The 27,062-nt window shown below is 59.6% G+C and overlaps 3 protein-coding genes across 3 annotated transcripts; 2 read left to right on the top strand and 1 right to left on the bottom strand.

Moving 5' to 3' along the window:
• On the top strand, positions 1–2,644 carry LOC138386030 (lipocalin 1-like). Its single transcript, XM_069472181.1, has 5 exons — positions 1–111; positions 656–792; positions 1,683–1,756; positions 1,924–2,031; positions 2,463–2,644. Exons 1-5 carry the CDS (start codon positions 1–3, stop codon positions 2,642–2,644), a joined length of 612 nt encoding a protein of 203 aa, XP_069328282.1.
• A 2,582-nt stretch (positions 2,645–5,226) lies between these two features.
• Positions 5,227–14,844, bottom strand: GLT6D1 (glycosyltransferase 6 domain containing 1). Its single transcript, XM_069472180.1, has 4 exons — positions 14,771–14,844; positions 10,193–10,234; positions 6,343–6,480; positions 5,227–5,920 (listed from the first exon to the last, which is right to left on the bottom strand). Exons 1-4 carry the CDS (start codon positions 14,842–14,844, stop codon positions 5,227–5,229), a joined length of 948 nt encoding a protein of 315 aa, XP_069328281.1.
• A 3,219-nt stretch (positions 14,845–18,063) lies between these two features.
• On the top strand, positions 18,064–19,875 carry LCN9 (lipocalin 9). Its single transcript, XM_069472179.1, has 6 exons — positions 18,064–18,168; positions 18,308–18,444; positions 18,729–18,802; positions 19,270–19,380; positions 19,609–19,710; positions 19,856–19,875. The coding sequence occupies exons 1-6, from the start codon at positions 18,064–18,066 to the stop codon at positions 19,873–19,875; spliced, it is 549 nt and encodes a 182-aa protein (XP_069328280.1).
• The last annotated feature ends 7,187 nt before the right edge of the window (positions 19,876–27,062 follow it).

The following is a 27,062-nucleotide window of genomic DNA, read 5'->3' as shown; positions in this document are numbered from 1 at the left end:
ATGGCCCTGGCCAGAGCACCTCTCCTGCTGCTGGTGCTGGGCCTAGGCCTGGCCGGCGCCCAGAAGACGCTAGAAGAAGTGCCGGTACAGCCGGACTTCGAGGCACGGAAGGTGAGTCCGGTGGGGGGGCAGAGGGGACTCAGGCCCGGCCTGGCCCTGGGACTGGAGAGGGAGCGCACCTGGGCCTTGGCCACCCCAGGTGGGACCCGGCTCTGTCCTGCTCAGCGGCACAGGCCGCTGGTTACCTCCGGCCCTTCCGGCTCTTCTGTGGCCCAGAGCCGTCCCTGAGGGACGCTGGCAAGGAGAGGGGTCCACCCAGGTAGCACGAAGGGGCCAGCCCTGGGGGCAGGGAGGGTCCCTCCTGTCCTCCCCTGGGGTCCCGCTCAGGACTCAGCTCCAGGATAGGGCGGCCCCCTGGGCCCCCCAGGACTGGGAAGGGGAGGAGCTGAGGGAAGTGGGGGGGCCCTGAGGGCGGGGCGGAGGCAAATACTCCCAGGAAGGAAGGAACAAGCTGGTTCCCACCTGGCCCCGCGGACGGGCTGGGCAGTGTGGTGGGGACGTTTGCCCGTGCAGCCCTGGGCAGGCACAGTGTGGGGGCCGGCGGAGCCTCGGGGTGCCCCATGGCGGGGACTAGCTGGCCTTGTGGCCCCTGCAGGTGGAGGGACGCTGGCTCACCCTTCGGCTGGCCTCCAGCCGCGGAAACCTGGTGTCCCCGGCGGACCCCCTGAGGCTCTCTCTCCACTCCATCCGCACCGGGGCCGGTGGGGACGTGGAGTTCCTGCTGCTCTGGAGGTAAGCGTGGGCCCTGCCACTCCCCGGGCGCTGGTTCTCAGACCCAGAGGTTGGTGGCACCTGTCAGAGACAGTGACACATGGCACTGCCCCCCCCTCCGGCTGAGAGCTGGAAGCTCCGAGGCTTCCGAGGGCCGGGCCGACAGGAAGGACACGCAGCCTGGCCACGGGGCTGCTGCCAGTTCCGGCGGACGTGCCCATTGCGGACGCGGGCCGTGTGGCCACAGCTTCCAGCCGCAGAGAGAGCCGCAGTCTGGCGTTTTCACTGTGCCGGCTCAGCTGTCAGAGTGGCCCACGGCTCCCACCAGCCGCTCGGCACAAACCCCTTTCCGCCCGAGGGTCCCGCGGAGGGCAGTGTCTTCAGCAACAGAAAACATGGAGGGGACAAACTCCTCTGAGCTGTGACACGGACCACCCACATCCTGGCAGACGCTCAGCCACAGACACCTCACGGCAGCCCCGTGGGGTCCCAGGGGTCGTGGGCACAGGGCCCCCCGACCCAGATGAGAGGCTGAGGACGCGGGCAAGGGGCGTGGGGCTGGGCCTTGTCCGTGCACAGAGCTGCAGCCGGGGGACAGCCAGCTCTAGGCCCCGCCCCGAGACCCGAGGCTCAGAGCCAAGGACAGACTGGGTCCAACCCTGCAGGGAGGGCTGGCCTCATGGCAGAAGCGTCCCCAGCACCCTGTGGCCACCCCTCCTCGCGCTGCACGACCGTGGCACCTGTGCCAGCGCGAGGCCAGCTGAGCCCGGGGTGCCGAGAGCCTCGGGAGGCTCCAGGGCACCTGCTGGGCAGCTCTCGTGTCCCCTGGTGCAGGGCCCTGGGCCGGCCATCACGTCCTGGGTAGGGCAACAGGGACAACAGGGGGCCTGAGTCCCTTTCCCTTCTCCCAGAGGAGCGGGGGTGTGTGGAGGAGAAAACGTCACTGTCCACCCCACCCAGCTGCCAGGCCAGTACCGCGGCTCCTGTGAGTACCCAGCATGGGCGTCCCCCTGATGGGACACACGGACACCTGTCCTTGCCGTGACACCCGGGGGAGCCCACACGTCCTCTCGGTGCTGGCCACAGGGTGGGGGTCCGGGCCCGGGGGATGGAGGGGAGGTGTCCCACGTCACCCAGCTGGGGTCCCCACAGTTGGCGGGGGCAGCATGCACGTCCGCTTCGTCAGCACGGACTACAGCAACCTCATCCTGCATGTGCGCTTCGAGGACGAGGAGGTCACCAGCCTGTGGGTGCTGCTGGGTGGGTGGCGGCTCTCCCCAGACGGGAGGGAGGGGCCGCTGGACTCGCTGTCTGGGGAGGGGGCTCCACGCTCGCCGGCAGGGGTGGGCACTGGGGGCTGCCGCGGCCTGAACGCCAGACAGACACCGAAGGGTCCGGGCAGCGTCAGGTGACGGGGTGTCGGCCAGAGCCCAGGCGGGGGGCCCAGAGCAGCGGCGAAGGGGTGGCCCCAGGCTGCAGGGGAGACCCTCTGGGGTCTCCACGGAGACGGGCTTGGCCCCACTCGCCCCTTCAAGGAGCACTTTGCCTGCTGTGCCCAGAGCAGCCTGTTTGGGAGACAGGGCGGGGCCGTTGCAACAGGAGCCACTGGGGCTGGGGGCGCTGTGGCGGGGCGGGGGCAGGAGAGACAGAGGCTCTGGGCTCGGCCCCTCACCACCACCCTCTGCTCTCAGCCAGAAGGAAGCTCGAGGACCCCCAGTGGCTGGGGAAGTACCTTGGGTACGTGGAAAAATTCCACCTGCAGGAAGCTCCGGTCTCCAACGTAGATGGTAAGCGCCAGCTGCAGCCAAGCTCCACTCCGTGCGTCCGGCCCGCGCCAGGCGCTTCCCTTGGGACCTCGCATAGCACCGAGTGACCCAGTAATGTGGGCACAATGCTGTGTCCCTTGCATGGATGTGACGCAGAGACGTTCGGTAACAAGGCCGAGGTCACACAGCCAGGAGGAGGAGGAGCTGGCAGTGGCCCACAGCTCCTGCCTCCTGAGCCCAGTGCCCTGCGGCCTGTCCCCTGTGCCACCTCTCCGTGCGTCATTCAGTCGATCAACACACATGCAGGCCAGGCCTGTTCTGGGAGTGTGGGATGCAGCTAGAACAAGACAGGCAGCTTCTGCAGCCTTGAGCCGGTTGCACTGCGGGGACCATAGTGATTACGCGTGGCCAGGCTGTGTGTGCCAGGCGGCCAGGGTGGACGTCCCCGGGAGAGGATGGGGGAGGAAGCCCACGGCTGCCGGGACTGTGCGGCTGGAATGGTGGCCGGAGCAGAGGGAGGGTGGGGGCCAGGTCCAAGGGCAGGTGGGGCCTGGGGGCCCTGTGAGGACTGGCAGGACGCAGCCCGTGGGGGGCCGGGCAGCAGAGGCCAGGTGGCCCGAGCCACGGTCTGCTCTGTCCTGCGTGACTGATGATCGATTTATTCCAAAATGAATGAATGAAGAATCACCACGGTGTCCTCTTCCTCCCCACAGGCCACTGCCCCCTCCCCAGGCCTGGGTCCGGCCGCCCCCTGGGCCCTCCCGCCTGGCCCCGTCACCGACAAAATTAAACGGAGTCGGCGACTGGAGGTAATTTTTGCAGCAAACCTGACAGAGGCTCCTGGTCACGGCGAGAGCCCACACGTCAGAACTCCTCCAAGGACAAAAGCAGCTTCAGGAAAATGAGCAGGAGACAGAAAAAGGCCATTTGCATACACAGATCTAAAGGCCGGGAAATATAATTTAAAAGGAGGTTTGGCTTCATACGTAATAAAAAAGAGATGCTTTTCTTGCTTATCAAATTGGCAGATTAAAGTGTAGGCGTGAATTCCGTCCGCTGTGCGGGCAGGGCGCTCTCGGTGTCGGGGGGCCGGGGGGCAGTGGGGCGGGAAGGCCGGCGGCCACGGTTTCCTGAGCCTCCCCCCTGGGCTCGCTGTCGGCCCGGAAACTCTGAGCATTGATACGGTGACCTGCCGTCCTCCCAAAGACATCAAGGATTTTATAATGTTTTAATATTGAGCCTGTGGTTCTTTTAATGGTAAAATTTCAGAAACCCTCTCGGTAAGTTTTCTAGCCTCGTCTGTAAATTGGCAGGAAAAGCCAATTTCGGTTTGTGGCTGATACAATATCTAGTTTTTCTCTTTTGAAACATGCACAGATTCTTTTGAACTGCGAGCTACTCTGAAACGTCACCTTATTTTAGCCAAAGAAGACGAGTGCAGAGAAGGGCAGGGAGAGCCACCTGTGACACGCATGTCCTCTCCATGACCCGGGTGTGCGAGGGAGGCCGGCGACACGCCAGGGAGGACACGGATGTGGCTGCAGGTCTGGCCTGCGCTCAGGGGGCCACGTAGAGGACGAAACAGTGGCCCATGCCACCAACCTGGTGTCTCGGGGGCCCTTATTTTTGGGATACTTCTGCGTTTGTTCCCCGGGGCTGCCAGAATGAACAGCCACACACTGCGTGGCTTGAACAGCAGGAATTTCTGACGGTCCTGGAGGCTGGACGGCTGCGATCAGGGCGTGGGGGGGGCCTCCTGCTCCTGCTCCCCAGGCACCCCCGTGGGCGTCCCTGTGTGGGCGTCAGTGTCCTGACCTGCCCTTCTGATGAGGACGCCAGTCACACTGGATAAGGCCCCCGTGTAACCTCTGTAAGGCCTGTCTCCAAACACGGTCCCGCTCTGGGCTGCGGGACTCGGCGCGGCTCAGCCCATGACTCACGCTGGTACTGTTTGAGTTGCTCCACGCACCTCGAGGGGTCCCAGACACTCTCCCTCCGCGACCACACCATGCCTGTCACGGAGGGAGACCCCTGACCACCACCAAGCTCCAGGCCCGGCGTCTTCCTTGTCAGCGTCAGCACGTTTAGACACGCAAGGAAAGTGCCACAGTCTCAGCCCCTGCTGGCCCACGGGCTGCTAAGGACACAGCCACGTTCTTGACATTCTGTCCCTAAGCAGTGCTGGTAGAGGGCCTTTACCACGGAGGATGGTAAATATCTTTGCTTTAAATAAGATAAAATGCCTATGGCTTTAAGACAGGAACCGATTATCTGTCTTTGTAACAACAGGAATAAGAAGAGCGTTGGGTCGATCCCTCCGGTTCGTCCACGTGGACTCACTTACCGGGCGGTGCGGGAACACGGGGGTGGGACCGCAAGCCCCCCAACACTGAGAAGCAGGCTGCACATTTGAAGAGGGAGCCAGGATTTATTTTTCCCCTTTGCATATACTACTTTTCCATTTTGTGAATGTAAAAAAATCCCTTCTATGCCAAAAGTATTTCCATGTTACCTACGACGTATAAACAATGGCGTCCATGCACGAGCACGGCTTCACCCAGCTCTCGCCAGACTGCACGGCTCACGACCGCACGAAAAGTCTGTCTGGGGAGGGTGGGGATGTTTATGCCTCTGAGACGGGCGGCTGTCAGGCGTCCTGTGTTGAGGAGGAATCGCCGGGGGTCGTTCGTCAGTCGGCAAACCCGAGGGGAGAGTCAAATCTGCTTTCAGAGTAACGCACGACCCGCACGTAGCGGATCTCGCCCGGCGGGTAGAAGGCAGCGTCCCAGCTGTATTCCGGCGACAGCAGCTTGGTGGGCTTATTGAGGAAGAAGTACTTGTTGAGGTGCCTTTCGTAGGTGCTGTTGAGCCCCCTCTCGAGGTCGTGAATGACACCGCCCAGGTATTTCTCGATGAAGTTCAGGATGTTGTGTGGCGTGCCGCCGACGATGGAGCCCACGTAGTAGAAGTCTCCCTGTCCGAAGGGGATGTACGCTGCCGAGTCCGGCCTCCTCTCGTAGGGGAAGTTCCTGGTGTTTCTGAAATACCACCACGGGTGGAGCTGAGCCACGGACGCGCCCAGCGCCTCCACCCCAAACTCGTTCTGGAACACCTGGTCGACCGTCATGCTGAAGAGGAAGTCCACCTCGGCCCGGATGCGTCCGACCACGTACTCCCCCAGGCTCCTCATGTGCACGAGGTTGGGGTCGCGCCACCGGCTCTCCCTGCCGACCGGAAGCACCTTGAGCGTGCGCAGCGGGCCCAGCTCCACGTCCGGCAGGTGGAAGAGGACGTCCGCGATGATGTAGAAGATGACTCTGTGGCCGGCCATGAAGTGCTTGTTCGCCGTCTGCAGGAACGACCTCAGGTGCTCGTCTGCGAACCTGGGAAACACACACAGAGGAAGAGCTTACTTCCCTGCGCTCTCCCGGGAGGAGAGACGCCGCCGGACGTGCTGCCCGGCACAGGCCTGCTGAGGCTGAGCGAGTCCCGGCAGGAAGCGGGAGAAGTCGCCCGTGCCTTCACCCGAGTGGGCGAGTGAGTGAGAACCTGGCGACCGCAGGCCTGGGGGAGGCCACGGCAGCTGGGGACGGCTGACGTGAGGAAGGGGAGCGACAGCCAATGGGATGCCAGTCGAGAGGTTCCCAAGTGGTGGCAGGACCCGGCCGCCCGCGGAGAAAATAATCGCAGCAAACTCTGTCTACGGGAGAGCGCGGCAGTGGTTGCCGTTAGTTACGGTACGTCCGCAGAGGTAGAAGGGCCACTGGTGTTTATCCTAAAAGGGGCAAAGGTTAGCGGCACCCACCTGCCGGTAGCAAAGACAGCCAAGCCCACGGTGATGTTCCGCCGTCTGTAATACTTTTCCAGGGCCTGTCTGTCGAAAGTCCCGTCCCACATGACCGGAGCGAGCCAGTCCGTTGTGGTTATGACATCAGGGCGATTTCTGTGGAAAAGCAAGATACCAGTTAGACGGGTGTGATGTTGCTAAGGCAGCAACAGCGGGGGCACCAGTGGCCACTGCTACCGCGTGGAGAGCAGCTGCCGCGGGCCAGGCCCCGTGTCTGGGCGGGTGGATCCCTGGCTCCTTCCTTGCCACGTCCACTCGACCCCAGGAGCTGCGTCTTCTGAGCTTTAACTGCGGCTCAGAACTGGGCAGCCCGAGTCAGCAGTGCCCTGGGCGTCGCCCAGAGCCAGGGCTGGGAGCAGACGCCGCCTCCCTCACGATACCGTTGTTTTCCCTCTTTCTTTCTCTCCCCGTTTCTTAGACATTTCTAGGGGCGCCTCTTTCACCTTCTCCCTCACGCCTTAAGCTCATCAGTGCAACACAGCAGAAATGAGAAGATGAGGCCAAAAGAGAGACAGTTACTTTCAATAATAATAAAACAACAACGGGATTCAAATTATGTAAGACCAGTTCCACACGTGAAAATCAATCTGTGCAAACCACCACATCAAAAGCTAGAGAACAATCGCGTGTCCCCGGCCACTGATGCAGAAAAAGCATTATACGGAGTCCAACACCCAACTCATGGTAAAATCTCTCTGGAACAAACAGGAGTAGAGGGGAGTCGCTTCAACTTGGTAAAGAACATCTTCAAAAATACCAACATACTAAATGGTGCAAGAGCGAGAGGTTTCTCCCTACAATCAGGAAGATGACAAACTCTAACACAGCAATGCAAGCTCTAGCCACTGCAATAAGGCAAGAAAATGAAATAAATGACATCAGATTGGAAAGGAAAAAATAATACTGTCCCTACTGGCAGATTACTGGATTGTCTACATAGAAAATACTACAGGATCTAAAAAAGAAAAATCCACAGCACAATTCCCAATTGCAAAGATATGGAAACAACCCAAGTGCCCACCAATCCATGAGTGAATTAATAAAATGCGGTATATGTATACCATGGACTTCTACTCAGCCACAAAAAACAATGGTGATCTAGCACCTCTTGTATTAACCTGTAGTCCCAGCTACTCGGGAGGCTGAGGCAGGAGGATTGCTTGAGCCCAGGAGTTTGAGGCTGCAGTGAGCTATGATCACACCGCTGCACTCCAGCCTGGGTGACAGGGTGAGACCCTGTCTCAAAAAATAAATAAATAAGTAAATAAGATAGAAGAAGAAAAGAGTTACAAGCAAAAATACAATTAATCTGTCTTTTGTATTTATGTATGAAGTTGCCTTTATTGGTATGCTGTGTTTCTTTATGTAGATTGGAGTTACTGTCTACTGTCCTTTCATCTCAGCCTGAAAGAACTCTCTTTAGTGTATCTTGTAGAGTGGGTCTGCTGGTGATGATTTTTGTCAGTGTTTGTTTCTCTGGGAATGTCTGTATATTTTCTTCATATTTGGAAGGATAGTTTTGCTGGATATAAAATTCCTGGCTGATAGGTTTTTTTTTTTGTTTTGTTTTGTTTTGTTTTTCAGTACTTTGTTTTTTGTTTTGTGTTTTTTTTTTTGTTTTTTTTTTTTTTGAGACAGAGTCTCACTTTGTTGCCCGGGCTAGAGTGAGTGCCGTGGCGTCAGCCTAGCTCACAGCAACCTCAAACTCCTGGGCTCAAGCGATCCTACTGCCTCAGCCTCCCGAGTAGCTGGGACTACAGGCATGCGCCACCATGCCCGGCTAATTTTTTCTATATATATTTTAGTTGGCCAGATAATTTCTTTCTATTTTTAGTAGAGACGGGGTCTCACTCTTGCTCAGGCTGGTCTCGAACTCCTGACCTTGAGCGATCCACCCGCCTCGGCCTCCCAGAGTGCTAGGATTACAGGCGTGAGCCACCGCGCCCGGCCTGTTTTTCAGTACTTTGAATATTTCATTCTCACTTCTAGCCTCTATTATGTCTGATGAAAAATCAGCTATTAATCTTATTGAGGATCCCTTGTGAATAATTAGTCACTCTGTTTTGCTGCTTTTAAGATTCTTTCCCTTTGATTTTTGATAGTTTGATTACAATGTATCTATTAGTGGATCTCTTTTGAGTTTATCCTATCTGAAGTTCATTGCACTTCTTAGATTACTGTTTAAATCTGCTGTTGAAACCCAGCAGATTTAAAATTTTAAAATTCTATTATACTTTTAAACTCCAGAATTTATATTTGTTTTGTAAAAAAATAATGTCTATGTCTTTATTGATATTCTCTAGTTGGTAAGACATTGTTCTCATACTTTCCTTTAGTTCTTTATCTATAGGTTTCTTTAGTGCTTTGCACATAGTTACAACAGCTGATTTAAACTCTTTGTCTAGTAAGTCCAACATCTGGTCTTCCTCAGGGATAGTTTCTATTGATTGTTTTTTCTTTTCCTGTGTAAAGGCCATCCTCTCTTGTTTCTTTGCATATTCTACAATTTTTTGTTGAAAATTGGATATTTTAAATAATATGTGATAACTCTGAAAATCAGATTCTCCCTCCCTCCCCAGGGCTTGTTGTTTTAGCTTTTTGTTGTTATGCTTGTTTGTTTTATGACTTTTCTGAACTAATTTTGTAAAGTCTGCATTTTCTGTGATTTATGGCATTACGAGTTAAAAACTTTTGCAATTTTTCCAACATAAGTCTCTGCCCGGATTTCCTTAAATGCCTGGAACTGGTAAGTCTCCCAGTCTTCCCAGCCGGTGTGCGTGTGTTGAGGCATGTCTTCAGCACCCAGCTCAGTCCGCCCCAGCCCCCACTACCCAGCTCACTCCACCCCAGTCCCCACCACCCAGCTCAGTCCGCCCCAGCCCCCCCCCACCACGCAGCTCACTCCGCCCCAGCCCCCGCCACCCAGCTCACTCCGCCCCAGCCTCTACCACCCAGCTCACTCCGTCCCAGCCCCCACCACCCAGCTCACTCTACCTCAGCCTCACTTCCTGCGTGCACAGAGCCCCCAGCTTGGGCAGAGGTAAGAGCTTGCAGCCTTCTCAGGTCTTTTCTGAACAGATGCACAACACTACAAATTCCCAGGTATTCCAAGTGTGTCAGAGCTCTTCAAACCCCAATCAATATTTCCCAGCTTTTCCTCTTAAGCTTTTTGTTTAAATAATTTGCTCCATTATCACCTGCCTCAGGTAATTATGAAGTTAAACAATTGCCTGTACTTGCTTTCAACAAATGCCCTGGGGGAATTTTTTTTTTTTTTTTTTTGGAGACAGAGTTTTGCTCTGTCGCCCTGGCTAGAGTGAGTGCCGTGGCGTCAGCCTAGCTCACAGAACCTCAAACTCCTGGCCTCAAGCAATCCTCCTGCCTCAGCCTCCCAAGTAGCTGGGACTACAGGCGTGCGCCACCATGCCTGGCTAATTTTTTCTATATATTTTTAGTTGTCCAGCTAATTTCTTTCTATTTTTTAGTAGAGACGGGGTCTCGCTCTTGCTCAGGCTGGTCTCGAACAGCATGACTGTGGCATTTTCGGGCTATTTCCAAAGAGCTTCTCTTTCACTGAACACACCCGGAAAGGTAAGCCAGGCAGGGTGTATGTCGGCTGCTGGATAACCATTGCAATTGCTCGATTCTTGATAAATAGACCCTAGGTTTGAATATAGGAGCCTTGAAAATAAAAACTCCAATTCTGGAACCTCCCAGGACAGCTGTAACTTGGTGAGCAGGGGGAACTTATCACTTCAAACTGAGATATATCATTTTTGTGTGCATGTCAACGGATCTTTATTCTTACCTAGGTGTAAACCAGTCTGAGAGCTGAGGTTCTAGTTGGTCCCTGGGTACAAAGGGAAAATCAGGTTATTACAAGGCACTTTTGCTCACCACACACGCACTGAGTGTGTGCGGTGCAGGTGCTGGCTGGTGCTGGCTCTGTACCCAGAAACACACAGAGCTGGCTGCTGTCTCAGGAAGCTCAGGGTGGGAAGGAGCCTCGAACAGGAAACCCCAGACCCAGTGGCAGGTGCGGCAGGGGGCGGCCGAGCTCGGGAGAGCCTAGAACAGGAATGTCACCCCAAATTTGGAGTCCGGGAAGCCACTAGGAGAACAGGGATCTCACCCAGATCTGGAAGGTCCAAGTTGGTCCAGGAAAGAGCCATAGGGTGCGGAGGTCAGGACCAAGGCAGAATCGCAGGAAAGAGTACGGTTGTTGGGAGGAAGATTTAAAAAAAAAAAAATAATAGATCAGATAAGTGAACATATATATAGACAAAAATGTAGATTTAATTACTTTATTTATCACACATGAGTGGATTGATTACATGTCGAAGAGGCTGGGAGAAGCCCAGATGTTCATCTCTGATTCTCTTTGCATGTAAATACTCCGTTAGTCAATTAACAAGGTTATGAGGCATTTCTCTCTCATAACTCCCGGATATTTTGCAAGTAAAACAAATGACTTTAAGACTGAGTCCCTTTCTGACATTCTCAGAAGTGTCCTTGGCCATGGATACTTCCTTATTGGATTCCCCAGGGCTGGACTCTGTCCAAATCCAAACTGCCCAGGCCAAACTTCATCACAAACGTGGCGTGACAAACGAGGAACTTACTGGAAAGTCACCGTTCATTTAGCGCTCTGGGCTCATGAATTTCTGGGGCCCTACAGAGTGACCAGTGCAGAGAACATGTCGGCCAAAGAGGATTATTGTCACCTAAAGAGAAACACCATCCTTGAGAGAGACACGAGGAGACAGAGAAGGCAAACGCAGGTCCCGTGGGAGCGGGGGAGGGTGCGGAGCAGGCTGGGATACGAACCCCACACCGGCAGGTACCCCACCAAATTCTTGCACATCCTGTTGCTTTAAATATCGGCCAGACACGCCTACTGCTCATCCTACCTGTCATATCCACCCAAACCCCACCCGATTCCCCTAACCGTGTGGGCACCCTGACCCAGGGACACCCATGCTGCTGGGCGATCCCTCCTAGGCGGGCGAGCCTCTCTCCCCGACCCTGCCCAGGCCCCTGCCGCTCCCCTGCGGGGCTGGCCGTGCACACTGTCTGCAGACGGCCTCCCTCGGTGCCAACCCTCCGCCTCCCGTCCTGTCCTCTCCGTAGCTCACTCCCCAGTCCTCCCGCCCACACACGCACGGGAGCACGCAGTGCACACGCACACTGCTTGCACACTAACCTGCACATACACAGACGGGGGACCCCACTCTGCTTTCCTGTCCCCCAGCTTTGCTCCCCAGTTTGTAGAATATTTATCCAACGAGATTCCTGACAGCAGAGCTGCCTTTTCTGCAGGGAGGTTTGCCAGGCAGCACACGGGCGCCCATTCAGTTTGGATTTAAGATACGCAGTGAACAATTTTTTAGCCTATGTCTCAGGTCTTGCACGGGACATACTTCTGCTAAAAACAATTCACTGTTTATCGGAAATTCAAATGTAACTGGACACCTGGTATATTTATTTCCTAAACTTATCAACCCTACTAGTAAATGATTCCTTATTCTTTAAATAAATGAAAAAATTCATTTAAGTTTTGAATTTGTATAAAGATCTTTTGCAATTTGAATAACAAAATTTCTAGAATTAAGATCTATTTATTGACTCGATTCTTCACCAAATAGTTACTGAGAACTGACCACTTGGCAGGTGTGATGCCACCGTTCCGGGGCAGACGGTGAATCCATGCCGTGGATTCATGGGTGGCTCACTGTACCCTGCCGAAGACAGCCCATAATTACCACCGAACAGAATAGAAGCTCGTGATACCTTCGCAACCGGTGGCAACGCCGTTCCATTAGCTGCTGTCCCCGGGAGAGACGTGACACATGGGGCCAAAGCAGTGGGGCTCGTTTGCCCTTTTGTATTACTTATTTTTCTTTATTTCCCCTTTTTCTGTTTTAGGAAATGTTATTTTTAGAGCAGATTCAGATTTACAAGATTCTAAAGACAGCATCCAGAGCGCCCGCACCCAGCTTCCCAGCTACTAGCGCCGCACTGGTTACAATGTCGATACGTTATTACTCGCCAGAGTCCTTGCTTTAGATGGATTCCCTCAGTTTTCACCCAATGTCCCTCCTTTTCCGGGATCCGGCACAGCAGAGCCAGCGTCTGCGTGAGGTGCTCGGAGCTCGCAGAGATTTCTTCTCCGCCCTCCCTCCCCCGCCCTTCATGTACACCAGCGTGGCTCATGGACATCTGTCTCATGCTTTGTGTTTTAATTCGATGGTGCTGTGTGTATTTTCTTGCTCAATGTTTTCCAGCTGTGGCTTTGGGCTCTTTCGGTTGGCTTCTGTGTCCCTTTGACACATATCCCTTTGACGTACTCCTCCAATACGGGATTTTAAAAAAAAATCCCTTCCACACTTCCTGGCACAGTTGCTCCAGGCTCGTCTGGTGCGTCTCCTCCCCGGCCAGAATCAGCCTTCTCTCAAGGGGCCTCGGTCCCCTTCGTGGAGAGAGAGGGTGCTAGAAACCACGGTCTGGGCACCGGGCTGCTCGCTACCGCAGGTGTCCTCGCTCCCAGGCGCTCCCAGCAGACAGAGCAGGGAAAGGTGCGCCGACCTGCACGTGTGGCCACAAACACACCTGTGCGTGGCATCTCCGTGTACACGTCCATCATGGCCCCGGAAGCATTCCCCACCCTCCGCTTGTCAGTAGCCTCCTGCTCCAACAGTGCCCCTGCGGCCCCGCCCACTTAATGGTCCAGTTCCACCTGCAGGCGGAGGAGGAGGAGGAGGAGGAGGAGGAGGAGGAGGGGGAGGAGGAGGAGGAGGAGGAGGGGAGGGGGAGGGGCTGGGCCGTGGGGAAGCCGCACCCCCCCACTGCTGTGGCCAAGGGCAGTTCTGCTCCCAAAGCGACTCTGGTCAGCAGCCGTCCCCGGTGAGCGCGGCCCACACCTTTGTGGTCTATTTGGGTTATTTTCTCGCCACCTGCATACCTTCCTGGGGTAATCTTCCTAATTTGCATATGCTGTTTCACACTTTCTGCTGTGAAGTCCTGTGGGTTTTGAAGAAGGCAGTGTCCTGTGTCGCTGTGGCAGCATCAGACAGAATAGTTTCACCACAGAAAGAAACCGTGTGTTTCACCCCCGGCCCCTCCCCCACCCCACCCCTCCCTCCGGCAGCCACCCCTGCAGTTTCGGATTTTCCAGAACACCAACGATCGGAAGCACGCAGGCGGGGACTTCCAGACTGGCTTCTCTCGCTCAGCAAGATGTGCTTAGGGCTCCTCCGTGTCCTCCAAGGGCTCGACGGCGCATTTCTCTTTGCCGCTGAGGAGTATTCCGTGTGCGGACACGCGCAGTTTGCTTTCGGTCACTCCTGGGGGACAGCTTTGAGCCGCCAGTTGGGGCACTTAAGAACAAAGCTGCAATAAACACCTCGTCCGTGGTTCTGTGTGGACAGTTTTCCAGTCGGCTGGACAGACGCCGGAGCGCAGAGCGCAGCGCTGGGTCGTGTGGAGGAGAACGTCGAAGGGACGCCACCACGGCACCGTCTCCCGCGGTGGCCGTGCCGGCTGCGTCCCCACCAGCAATGGGTCTTCAGACTTTGGATTTCCAGACGTGAGCCATTCTACGGAGGGTGTAGCGTCATCCAGTAGTTTTAATTTGCAATTCCCCAATGACGGATGATGCGGAGCATCTTTTTATATCTTATTTTTCGCCTGTCTTCTCTGCTGAGATGTCTGTCCGGTTCTTTCACCCATTTTTGTAATTGAGTCGTTTGTTTCCTTATTGTTGAGTTTTAAGAGCTGTCTGCGTATTTCCAATGTAAGTCGTCTATCAGATACGTGCTGTGCAAAGGCTTAAATTTTAAAGACATTATCCCTCACAACACGACTACTTTTCAAATAGCGCCGGACACACGGCATTGCTTACGAAGGCGACCGTGAGGTGGGGGCAAGATTTACCCTCCAGAACACGTGTGTGTGTCTGGCAGGCTGATTTCAGTCTTGTTTACATTAGCCACAGAGATGGAATTTCGAGAAAGTTGATAATTTATCTAAAACAGCACTCTCCCCTTGCTTGGTTTTCTATGGCGTTTGTTCTGTAAAGTTCGATACCCCGGACGTTGCAGTTCACGACTGTTTGCTCTCAGCTGCCCGCTGGCACGCGGGCTCCCGAGGGCAGGGGCTGCGGCCACTCCACACCCCACGCGCAGCTCAGACACTGGCACGGAGAAGATTCATAACTGTCGAATGTTTAAAACCAAAAGAATTAAAATGCGTACGCTTTGTCCCACAAAGAGCAGGTAACTTCCGATGACTTTAGAGACTGTTATTAGGATCTCTGGACAAAACTCGGCAGTCTAGGTCATCTCTGCCAACTGCTAAGGGCCATGATTCATCAATATTTCATACTTACCTGAAATAACGGTCCACCAAGATCAGTGATAAAACAGAGGAAATCAATAACAGGATTCTTATTTTAGGACTCATTCTCTCCTGGGGAAAAGGGAGAAAACAGTGGATTTTAAGCAGTAAAAACTACATCTTTGTGACCTTCCGACAGATTAAAGAAGAGACGTGTGGACACCGGCCTACAGGTGTGCTTCCAGAACGTTCAGCCTTCAGGAGACGGCCAGCGTGTGCGAGGGGAGCCTCTGCTCTGCCTCAAGTGCCTGCAGACCCTCCACGGGGCCGGCTGCTCCTGGAGGCCGGGCACGCACGCTGTCACCCCCCTGTGCCCCCGAAGCCGCCCTTGGCCGGGGGAAGAGATGCACGGGGTGTCTCTGCTGTAGGGCTGTGACCACAGCACGGGGCCTTGATGAGGACGCCGTCCTGGACGGGGAGAGACTGCGTTTTGGCCCACAGGTTGACTTTTCATGCCTTTCTCTTCACAGAGATAGTAGGACAGACAGTTTGTTCCGAGATCGCGCTAGTCTAAAGCGTGTGAGTGTCCCTAAAGACAGGTGCTTGGGCACAGGGAGTGAGGTCTCGGCCAAAGCTTTAAGCTGTAAAGTGGACTTTCTGGGTCGAGCCAGTGCCCTGATGGCGCGGGAGCTCACGTGGTTGACTGCACAAGCCTGCGGGCCGCGTCCCAGTGACAGGTGATGGGAACTGGGCTCTCTGGTAGCTCAGGTCTGAATGCTCCTGTCACAAGCAAGAGGCGCTAGCTCTGCGCTGGCTGGCATGGCAGCCACCGGCCTCACGTGGCCCACGAGCCCGGGACTGGGGCTGCATGTGTGCAAAGCACACTGGGTCCCGCGGACAGACAGTGTGAAAGAAAAGAATTTAGCTCGCTCATAATTTTACCTTGACTATATGTTGAAATGCTAATAGTCTGGGTAGTGTAGTCTGGATAAACCGTGTTAAATAAAAATAAACCATGAGAATCTGTTCACTGGTTTCTCTTCACCTTTTATAACGTGGCCACTGGGAGGGTGGACATTACACACGTGGCCCACGTCACAGTCCTACCGGGCAGTTCTCTGCATGAGGCGTCCTGGGCGAGCTGCAGCTGGGCACAGTTTTTGTGCTCCCGCAATTGGAAATCGACCACCTTTTAAATTTAAGATCATCCGAAATGCCACGCGAGGGGTGAAGACGGGCCCGTCCGCCAGTCCCTCTCGGTGGCACATCGGAGCACCGCCCGCCTGCCAGAGGCTTTCTGAGGTCAAGGTCAGGGACGATCCCACCCGATTTGCCACGGCCCCCGAGCTGTGCTCCATCCCTCAGCAAACGTCCCTGTACCTGGGGTTAGGGAGGTGACAGGGGACAGCCAGTGCCGGCCCAGGAGGACAGGTGCCCCCCAAGCATCGTGTCCTTGGGTCTTGATCAAAGACTCTGGTGCTTGAGGCTTCTGTTGGTGGTGACATCACCGGGCTCCGCGGACGATGCAAGCGTCATAATGACACACCTCCCTGCAGGTTCTGCTCACTGTCTGGATCACGACTCTCTCGCTTGCTTTTCTCTCCTCTCTTTGGCAGGACCTCCTGGACACAATAAAGAGGCCTGATGGCCGAGCTCCTGTTTCGCTCTAGTCCTGGGAGGGGCTGCTGGGACCCCCCTGCGTCCGGGGCTCACCGCCGGCCTTCAGTGGCACCTTTATCCAGCTGAGAACAGAATTGTGGGTGGCTGAATATTGTTAAAATGATTTTGGTTTCTCAGAAATGATTATGAAGCTTGGGTCACAGCAGGGGCCCAAAGGACGGACGTTCACGGCCGGGCAGGGGTTTGTCCCACCACTGCCCTGGGGCTGTTCCACACACAGCGCCCTGGGGGCTCCCACCAGGACCCCCACTGCCCCTGAGCTTAGAGAGAGACCGGCCCTGCCCAGCCCCTCGGGAATCTGGAACACGGCAGCGCCCTGTCTCCACTGCTGAGGTGAGGGGCTGCACGGAAATGTTTCCCCAGGTCGAATCTCTCCACGGGAGTAGATTCCACGTGGCCATGACGTGGTCTCTCCACTGACCACGGAGACCTGGGCACCCTCAGACAGGCCACCTGGGGCCTCGAAGTTCTGGCAACTTCTCTAAGTTTTCTGATGATAGAAATGGCACTGTGCCCGCCTGGAAGACCTTCCTGGGGCGACGGAAAACCCCATGTCGTGACTGGGCGAGGGGCGCCTGCCAGCGCGGCGCACGTGCACTTTCGGCCTTGGCTTCTACCTCCCCCACGACAGAGGGGCAGGCAGGGCCCCAAGCCCCCAGGCCCGGGCGTCTGCAAGGCTTCTGGGGGCTCCTCCTGGTGTAGGGCGGGCTCCGCCCTATGGGTGGGGCCGCGAGTCTCGCTCCCTCCAGCCGTGGACACCCCGTGGGCGTGGCCAGCTGCACCCCCGGCACTTTAGAGACGCTGGCCGGACAGGACCCCCCGGCTCACCTCCTGGAAGCTCCCACATCTTCCCAGAGAGCTTCAGCCAGTCGGACCCCAAAATGCCTTCCCCAAACTAGGACGTTTGAGGCCTGTCCTTCCTGCCAGGCACTACAGCCCAGCGACACGGGTGCGCCCCGCGGAAGGGGAGACCCCCTGTCACTGCCCAGAGCACCCTCCCCCCGCCGTCACGAGGAGGCTGTCCTGCCCTCCACGCTCTGAGCCGCCCCAAGCGCCTCCCTGTCCCCAGCGCCCCCCTGTCCCCAGCCTCAGAGCGCGGAGCCAGGGCTGGTGGAGGGAGCTGCTGCGCCACGCCTGGCAGGATTCCGGAATCTGACCCTGAGCTGGGCAGGGCGCGGTCTCTCTCTAAGCTCAGGGGCAGTGGGGGTCCTGGTGGGAGCCCCCCCAGGGCACTGTGTGTGGAACAGCCCCAGGGCAGCGGTGGAACAGACCCCTGCCCGGGCCATGAACGTCCATCCTTTGGGCCCCTCCTGTGACCCAGGCTTCAGCCTCCCCTCTGGGATGCTGGGTCCCAGGTGGGCCCCCTGCTGCCTTGACACTGGGAGCCACTGCCCGGAGGCTGGGACAGGATGTGGCCTCCCGTGAGGTGCAGTGAGTGCCCTGTGCCCACAGACACGGAAGACTCTAGGGGGAGGGATGGGGGTCCTCCCCTGCTTGTCCCGACTTCCGTCTGGCTTTCTGACCCTCCGGCTGGCTCTAGAACCGGTTGTGAGCGGGGGCCTCTGGCTGCATTCCCTGTGGTCACAGGAAGTGTGTGGATGGGCCGGAGACCGCAGAGCCCAGCGGGGTATAAAGGCCCGGCCGGGCCAGTGTCTGCCAGGGAGGATGGGGACGACCCTGCTGCTCCTGCTGAGCCTGTGGCCGAGCCTCGCCTCGGCCCTGGAGTTCGACCCCCGGGTGGTGGTGCGGGGAGACTACAACATGGCCAAGGTGGGCTGCGCTGGGCCCCTGAGGGGCAGGGCCGGGCGGGGGCACCTGTCCTCCTGGGCGGGGCCGGGCCCAGGGGGGCCGTGAGCACCGCGCGTCCCTGGGCCATCCCGGGCCCACCCACTGGCGCCGTCGCCCTCAGGTCTCGGGGGTCTGGCACTCCATCTCCATGGCCTCGGACGACCTGAAGCGGATTGAGGAGGACGGGGACCTGAGGGTCTTCATACAGACCATCCAGCACTTGAGAAACGGCAGCCTGAGATTCAGTTTCCTCTTCAAGTAAGTGTCTCCCGCGTGGCTAGAACTGGGGGAGGCCCCCTCCCACCCCCACCGCCACCCCCACCCTGGACTCACTGCTCAGGCTCCGTGAGTGCCCGGGCCGAGCACGTGACCCCCTGGAGACAAGGGACCGAGGACTGCGGGGTAGGTGGCAGGGGTGGGGGGCTGTGGGTGTGGAGCGGGGCCGGGTGCGGGATGGGGAAGCCAAGCCCCAGACGCTTCGTGCCGCCTGACGTCCTGGGGCGGCAGCTCCACTCCGGGCCTCACCCCGAGCTGGCCTGCAGGGTGCAGGGGGAGTGTGTGCCCGTGGACGTGGTCTGCAAGAAGACAGAGAAGGACGGGGAATACTCCATTGCCTGTGAGTGGGAGACAGACCTTCCCCGACAGCCAGCAGCTCCCTTTCTCCAGGCCTTGGCCACTTTCTAGTGGGCGCCAACTTAGGGGATTTTATGGGACCCCCGACAGCTTGACCCCGGATGGAGGACCTGGCCTAGCACCAGTCCCAGGGTGGCTCCTGGCCCAGGCCCATGGGGAGGCAGGTGCCGTGCTGGGCTCTCAGAGACACGCACCCCAAGGGACGGTGGGGTCTATAGGCCGACCATGGCAGGGACAGTGGGGTCTATAGGCTCACCACGCAAGGGGCCCAGATGCCGCTGCCGACTGCGCCACGCAGGAGTCCACGCCTGAGCGGGCACCTCGGGCTCAACCGCCCCTCCCCCCAAAAGGCTACTGACCCAACGTCCTCACCTGAGGCACGAGGTGCACCTGTCACCAAACCCGGGGGGTGGGCAGGGTGGGGCCTCGCTGAGACGCGTCTCCATGCAGACAAGGGGGAGAACAAGGTCACCATCCCCGAGACTGACTACCAGCTGTACGTCACCTTCCGCCTGCAGAACCTCAGGAACGGGACGGAGACCCAAGTGCTGGCGCTCTATGGTACCGCCCCGGCCGCCATCCGCCGGGAGAGAGTATCGGGCCCCTCGGGGACCCTCCTCCTCCGGAGCCAGGCCCCACCCTGGGTGGAGAGTCGCACCACGCCCTGGGATGTGGGGAGGTGTCCCCACCCGCTGGCTCCACCCACAGACAGTCAGGATGGGGGTCCTCATCCTGCCTGAGTCACCTCCCTGAGGCTGTTCCCGCACCCGGTCCCCAACCTGTTCGCAGGACGGATCCCACAGCTGGACCCCTCCTTCCTGGACAGATTCAAAAAAATCTGCAAAAAATATGGACTTAGTTCAGGAAACATCATCGACATGACCAACCAAGGTGGGTCCCGCGGTCTTGGGCCACGACAGCAGCTGTGAGAGGGACAAGCTCCGGCCTGGTCCTGCCCTGTCCACAAAGCCCGAGGGCCTGGGGGCTCAGGGGGCCCCCAGGAGGCCCCGTCTGAGAGCCCCGTTCTGTCTTCCAGACGACTGCTTCTCCAAGTAGCAGAGGAGCGGCCCGGGCCTCCAGTGCGTGAGTGTCCACATGGGACGGGGCGGGGGCTGGACGGGGCCAGCTTGGGGTCAGTGCCAGAGGCCGCGGGTCCCAGCCCAGGGTGGACGCTGGCACCCCTCCCTCACCGTCTGCTGGGTTTTCCTGCAGAGGGAACAGAGCACAAAGCGTTTGGTGAAAGATGATGCACAAAATATCATGGGAGATGGGTTGAAATGGGGCCCTACGGGGTGGCCTGAGCCTCCAGGCGCCATGACAAACTACTGAGGTGGTGGCCGGGGACAGCGAGGTGAGCTGTCCCACAGCTCCGGAGCCCACAAGCCTGAGAGCAGGGGCTGCAGGGCCGCCCCCCTCCGGAGGCTCCTTCCTGCCTCTGCCAGCTGCTGGTGGCTCCAGAGGTCCCTTGGCTCGTGGCTGCATCACCCCAACTTCCGCCTCATGCCACCTTCTTCCCTCCCTGTCTCTGTCTCCTCCTGTAAGGACAGTTGCCATCGGATTGGGGGCCACCCAGGCCCCACAGCTCCTCCTCTTGAGACCCGCAACTTCACCACCCGTGCAGAGACCCCTTCCAGATAAGGTCGCACTCACAGCCCCAGGCATTAGGACGTGAACGTGTCTTTTTGGGGACGCTGTTCAGTCCCCTTCGAGCCCCCTCCCCTCCCAAGACTAAGCCTCCTGTCTGAGAAGCAGGGCCCCCAAATCCCCCACTGCACGAGGCCCCGAGGTTTAAAGGAGGTGACGTGGCGGCCACCAGATCCACAGAGGCCCCTCCTCCTGCCCCCGGGGAGATAAGCAACAGTGTCACGGCCGGGACTCACCCCTCCCCCTCGGGGTCTGGTGACCATAAGGGACGTGCCGCCGATCTGTGGTTATTTTGTGTGTTAAAAGTGCTTGTTAGGCATTTATCAGAGACACGGGAAAGTCAACGTCCACCCGCAAACCTCCCCAGAAGCGCGCACGACGGCCCTGTTCGAGACCACCAGACCCCACACGGCCCAGCGCCCCCCAACCGCAAACGCCACACACAGGCGGGACTCGGCAGAGGACTCGGGTGGGTCTCGGGGGCTGCTGTGGGTGAACCCCCGTCCCTGCGGGGTCCGCCTTCGTGGTACGTTTCTCAGCGAGCTCGCAGGGACAGGGCTGCAGAGGCGGGGAACAGAGTGCGGTTTCTGGAAGCCAGGAATGAAGTGGGCACAGCTGCCGGGTCCTTGTGGGGATGGAATGTTCCGGACCCCAACTGTGGTGATGAACACACAGCCCTGCCGGGTAGCGCAAGGAGCTGAACACACAGACACACTTACACACTCGGGGGGATGTGCCAAGGCAGGGGGAGGCAGGGCCAGGGTCACTGTCATTTCTCACATCTGCACATGAATCTACAAATCTCTCAGAATAAACAGTTAGGAGAAAAACTGTGTCCCTCCTTGTGGCCCGATGAGATGCTGGCAGTTGCCACCCCGTCGCTGCCCCTTCCCCGTCGCCGCCCGCAGCTCCCAGGCCACCACTGAGCCGGGCCCATCCCGCCACCCGTGGCCGAGCGATTCCCCAGGAGCCCAGAGAACCTCCGCCCTCCCGTGTCCTGGGGACAGAGACCACGCTTCCTGCAAGTGCGGCTGAGGCTCCCGGTCCCTCAGCACCCCCACGGCTCAGGCGGCACCTCCTGCAGCCGAGACCGCCCCGGGATCTCTGCAAAGGGGACGCACACTGGGTGGCCTGGCTGGGGTCGCGGGGCAGCCCCAAGCCCAGCTCTGTGTGCTGTCTGGACAGGGTCATCCACCCCCCAGGGCCTGCCCGCCGAGGAGCTGAGCTGAGCTGCCTGGGGGTGAGAGCTCAGGTGCCGGCCCCTCCCACGGGCACTCCAGGCTGTGGGGACGCAGGCCTGGCAGAGCCGCAGTGCCCCTTCCAAGGGTGCCCAGCGCTGAGTGGGGCAGCTCCGTTGGCACAGGCGGGGCGGGAGGCACCCGGCACCCCATGGCCCACGGCTTCCTGTTCCCCGTCCAGCTCCTGGTGCAGCCTGCTGAGCCGAGGCAGGGAACACGCAGGAAGCTGCCCTTGGCGCGGGGCTGCCGGTGCGGAAAGGCAGCATTTGGGGAGCACAGCGGAGGGGTGCTGGGGGGGGATGACCCTCATCACAGGAGATGCCCTGGCCGGGGATGTGGGCAGAGCCCCGCCTGCCCCCTGGAAGGAGGCACAGAGAGGAGCTGAGCCCAGAGCCGGGTGTCCCCAGCGCTCCCGTCCGGTGCACAGCAGCCCAAACCCAGGGTCCTCCAGGTGGGGGCAGCTCCAGGGTCGAGGGGTGGGGACGAAAGAACCACCGAGAGACGACGTCGCTGTGGGCAGCTGCGGCAGCCTCAGTCAAAGCAGAGCCAGAGAGCGGCTCAGACAAGTCAGAAGTGAGTCTGGCACCGTCAGAGCCGAGTCAGTGGGAGACACACCCCACCGCCCGATGCCAGCGTGGGCCGGCACAGGAGAGCGCTGCTCACATCTCACTCGCCTGCCTGCCGCGATTGAGATCGATTTTATTTTCAGTGGAAAAGCATGTCGATAACCAACTCCCGACGTAACGGGGGCCACTGCCTCCCTTGGTGAGCAGGACAGCCGCCCTCTTCCCGGGAGGTGACCCGGGAGCAGCCAGACCCCGGGCAGCGGGCGCTGAGCAGGGGGCCTGGGCAGGTCTGAGGGCTGAGCAGGCGCCAGGCCAGGCCACCTGCAGGGGGTCCTTGGGGCCAGACACAGGGACGTGAACCTGTCCGGCAGAGGCTCTGGGTGCAGCCCTTGGCTCAGAGCTGCCGTCTGTGGCATCTCTCGGGGCCCTTCATGGGTGTCCTGAGTCCTTGGGGAGCAGCCTGGCTGGGTCCAGGGCAGGAGACCTGCCCTCCCAGTGGCAGCGAGGGTCCGACCCTCTCTCGCCATGCTCTGCCCCTCTGCACAGGCACAGGGCGGAGGACCGTGTCTAAGGTAAAGCCCGACGCTAGGCAGAGAGGGAGGGCTGTGATCAGTAACCACCATCACCGTGGGGGGACTGGACTCCACCTGCGTACAGAGGTGACCGGTTGTTTGGGAGAAGGAGGAAGTGGGGAGGAGGCCTGGGGCTCCGTGGAGTCAGGAGAGTGAAAAATTACAAAAGCAGAAAGGGCTGGTCCATGGGAGCCCCCAGGGTGTCGCACGGGTGCTTCCAGGAGCCAGGTTCCTGCCGGGGTGGGGGCCAGGCCACCGCAGGCTTGGGTTTCTCAGGCAGCTTCAGGGGGAGCGGGGGTGTCCTGGGGTGCGACCTGGAGAAGCCGAGTTAGTGGGTGTCCAAGTCTCCATGGCCAAGGTTGAGGCCAAGCCAAGAAGGCGGCACAGGGGGCCCGGCTAGAAATTGGTGGAGTTTGGCCATGGAGAGGGTCCTTGTCACCTGCCCCGCGGTACATGGGCTCCTCCTGGTAGCGCCCGCCAGGACACAACCTGAAACGGAAAACAGGACGGACACCCCGAGAGACAGCACAGGTGCCGGAGGGTGCAGCCAGCTGCCAAGACCCCGGCCACGCTGAGCCCTCCGGGAGCCCGCGGCTCCGGTGTCCCTTCCCGTTTCTTTTCTCTGTTTGGTCCTGAGACCCAGCCTGGTACGTGCGTTCTCGTCCCACTCGCGACAGTGGCTGGACGCCCTCTTGCTCCTCGCCTCCCTCCCGGCTTTCCGGAGTTGGGGAGTGTCCCGGCCCAGGACTGGGACGTGAGCAAATCCACAGGCAGCGCGTGCTCCGCTACGCTTCCGCGTCGCTGGGGCACAGCGCATGCTCCGGCATTGTTCACCCAACCACTGGCGGTCGAGGTTTCCCGACTAGCATTGCGGCACACACAGCGCGTGCTCCCGCACACTTCCGCGTCGCCGGGGCACGGCGCATGCTCCGGCGTTGTTCACCCAACCACTGGCGGTCCCCCGACTAGCATTGCGGCACACAGCGCGTGCTCCCGTACGCTTCCGCGTCGCCGGGGCACGGCGCATGCTCCGGCGTTGTTCACCCAACCACTGGCGGTCCCCCGACTAGCATTGCGGCACACAGCGCGTGCTCCCGTACGCTTCCGCGTCGCTGGGGCACAGCGCATGCTCCGGCATTGTTCACCCAACCACTGGCGGCCGAGGGTTCCCGACTAGCATTGCGGGCACACACAGCGCGTGCTCCCGTACACTTCCGCGTCGCCGGGCACGGCGCATGCTCCAGCATTCTGTTCCCAGCCCCTGGCGGCCGAGGTTTCTCAGACTCGCGCTGCCACACGCAGCCCTGGTGCATCCCGCACGCGGCTCCGTGGCGTCCTTGCTGCGCTCACCCCTTCGGTTCTCCGTTCTGCCAGTGGTGAGCACGGGGGTGTCCCTGACCCTGCACCGGCAGCAACACCCCGCGGCAGACACTGGGGTGAGGGTGTGGTGCCCCCCAGGCGGCTGTGCCCCACGCCAGCCCGCGGACTTGCCGCCCGTCTCCTGCCAGCCAGGTGTGCGCGGCCCTCGTTTCCCTTTGCGGCCTCCGCGTCGCAGCGGCGGCCCCCGGCGGCGGAGGGTGCGTTGTTCCCGTGCGGTTCCTCCGCTGGGCGTGGCCTGTTCGGACCCCTTGCCCCGTTTCCAGTTTTCCCTTGTCCTTGTTGAACTTTGGTTCTCTATGTTGGACATCAACCCATTTCTGCTCACTGAGTGGCAGACGCCTCTGCCCCACCCCAGCCTGTCACTCGCAAGTGACTGTGGCTGTGGCCGTCACACTGGTGCGCATTACCAGGCCAGGTCCGCAGGCGGGACCCAGAGTCTGCCGTCCACTGGCTGTGCCGCCCTGGCCAGCCCCTGCCCCTCTCTGTGCCTCAGCCCCGCACCTGCAGAGCCCGGGCGGTGACAGCGTCTGCGTCATACGGTTGCTGTCAAGAGGGTTCAGTCAGCGAAGACGTGTGAGGTACTTGGAACCTAATGAGCACTGGGCACTGTCCCGACCGCCAGTCCCAGGGCAGGGGCTGGGGCCGTGCGCCTGGGTAAGTTCTTGGCGCCCAGGAAGAGTCTGCACACAGCGTTCTCTGTTAAATAACCGCCAGGAGCCCAGCCAGGAGTGAGCTCGGGGGACAGGCGGATGCTGCGGCTCCGGGATGCGGCTGGAGTCCAGGCCGCGTGCGAGGAGCTGCCCGTCAGAACGCTCTGTTCTGGGGATTGACATTTGGAAGCCGGCATGGCATCCTGCAGCGGTTTTTTTCTCAGAAAGTACCTGACAGGGCCGTGTGTGAACAGTGGGAGGGAGGGTGACCTTGGCCTGGCCCCTGGGGAAGGACACACACGTCAGGCGGAGCTCAGGGCCCTGCAAGGAGAGGGAGGGACGGGTGCTGGGCGGCGGGTGGGCTCCAGGAGGAGCTCCAGGAGGAGCTCTGAGCTGGGAAGCCCGGCCCGGCCCGGCCCGAATGTCCCCCCTGCAGTGGGGGAGGCCGAGGATGGGAGCCCACTACCCACTCTGGGGAGGTCTGCCCTGGCCGGGATGAGACTCAGTGGCCCCTCCGTGGGCAGAGCTGTGCAGGGCGCACACCATCTCCCAGGAGGCCTGAGGGACCTGCCCGGGGCAAGTGGCCTCTGAGAACCCCACGGTGCCAAGACAGGAGCTCTGAGCTCGAGCTGCACCCACCGAGCTCAGGTTCCCGGGGGGCGCGGAGTCTGGAGTGGAGCCCTGGGGAGGAGAGCGGGGAGGGAGCCAGGCTCCCAGGGCTCCAGAGCAGGGACAGCCCTGGCGGGTGACCCCATGGGGGCAGGGAGAGGTGACTGGGGACGGGCGGCGTGGCGGAAGCATTGTCTTGGGCCTGCCTCACCCCTTCACCTGCCAGCCACGTCACCCGAGAAGCTGGTCCCTGGGGCTGAAGGTCGAGGGAAGGGCAGGGACAGACAGCCGGTGTGGTGGGACGTGGCATGGCTGGCACCTGGGCAAGGAGGAGAGATGGGCAGGAGCGCCAGCTCAGCAGATAAGTGCAGATCTGCACCTGTCTCACCTGTACAATTACGCACTGTGTGCAGCCCAGGGCCAGCTGGACGCCCCACCGCACCTGGCACTGCACCCGGGCACACTGCGGAGGGGAGGCGGGGGCTCGGTGCCCCCCTCCCGCCCATGCCTGTGGCCTGTCCTGCTCTCTCCCCGGGGGCCGCAGTGAACAAGTGACCTCCTCAGCGAGCAGCCACAGCCCCTCATTTAGCTCAAGCAACCGAGACCTCCCAGGAGGAAGTGGGGCTCAGTGTCCCGTAAACGGCCAGAATAAACGCCCGCGAGCGCCCTGAGCCGGCCGGGCACCCGGGCCAGGGCAGCCGCCCGGCCCTCCCTGCACCCAGGGCTGGGTGGCACCCTCTATCCTGCAGCCGGGCGTCCCCACACCTGGGCACTTTCGAGGTCAGCGCTGTGCAGCTGCCCTCCGTCAGCACCCCCGGCTGCTGTCAGGAGACCACGCAGGGACAGAGGGCTCCTCGGACGCACAGCACGGCCAGTCCCTGGCCACGCGGTGCAGACCAGCTTGGCCTGGAATGAGGCTGGGGGATCCCCGGGCTGTCCTCAGGGTCTCCCAGGGACCCCCGGCTGGTTCTCAGGTGCACAGCCTTCCCGGAGGTGGGCAGTGCCAAGTCTGACCATCCCCAAATGCAGCGAACTTGGGGGCTTCGGACCCTTCTGTCAACACAACAAGTGCTGAGGGGCAGGTGGGGGAGGGGGGCGGGTTCAGCTGCCCGGGGCTGAGCAGGACCCCGAGCCCCATGTCCACGGGGAGGCTGAGCGGCAGGGGCCGGGGTCCTGGGGACTCGGTGTGGTCTAGCACCAGGTGCCCTGGAACTCGGGTCCGCTAAGTCTTTGCAGCGAAGACTTGTCACATCACCCCACCCCACTCTTCCTCCCAAGGGCCCTGACATGGACATTTTCAGTCCAGGTTCTTTCCAGGGGTCCAGGGCCTCCCGGCCAGGCGGCAGCATCTCCGGGCCCCTCGCTCTCCCTCGTGCCACCTGGTGCCGGGACCCAGGCGGGCTGTGTGCGTCCCTCGGGCTTCCTGGAAGCACCATGTGCCTCTGAGCACCCCACTCGAAAGTTAACGTCCTCATCGACGCCGTGTGCAATACCGAAGGTTACCATGTCGTCTCCCCTCTGTGCACCTGCCCGCGGGGACCGCCATGTCTCAGGGCTCAAAGACACAGAGCCGGGCAGGGACTC

Source organism: Eulemur rufifrons, chromosome 7 (genome assembly GCF_041146395.1).
Source record: "Eulemur rufifrons isolate Redbay chromosome 7, OSU_ERuf_1, whole genome shotgun sequence".
Lineage (NCBI taxonomy): Eukaryota > Metazoa > Chordata > Mammalia > Primates > Lemuridae > Eulemur > Eulemur rufifrons.
Note: the sequence above shows the minus strand (reverse complement) of the source record. Positions and strands in the feature narration are given on the sequence as shown.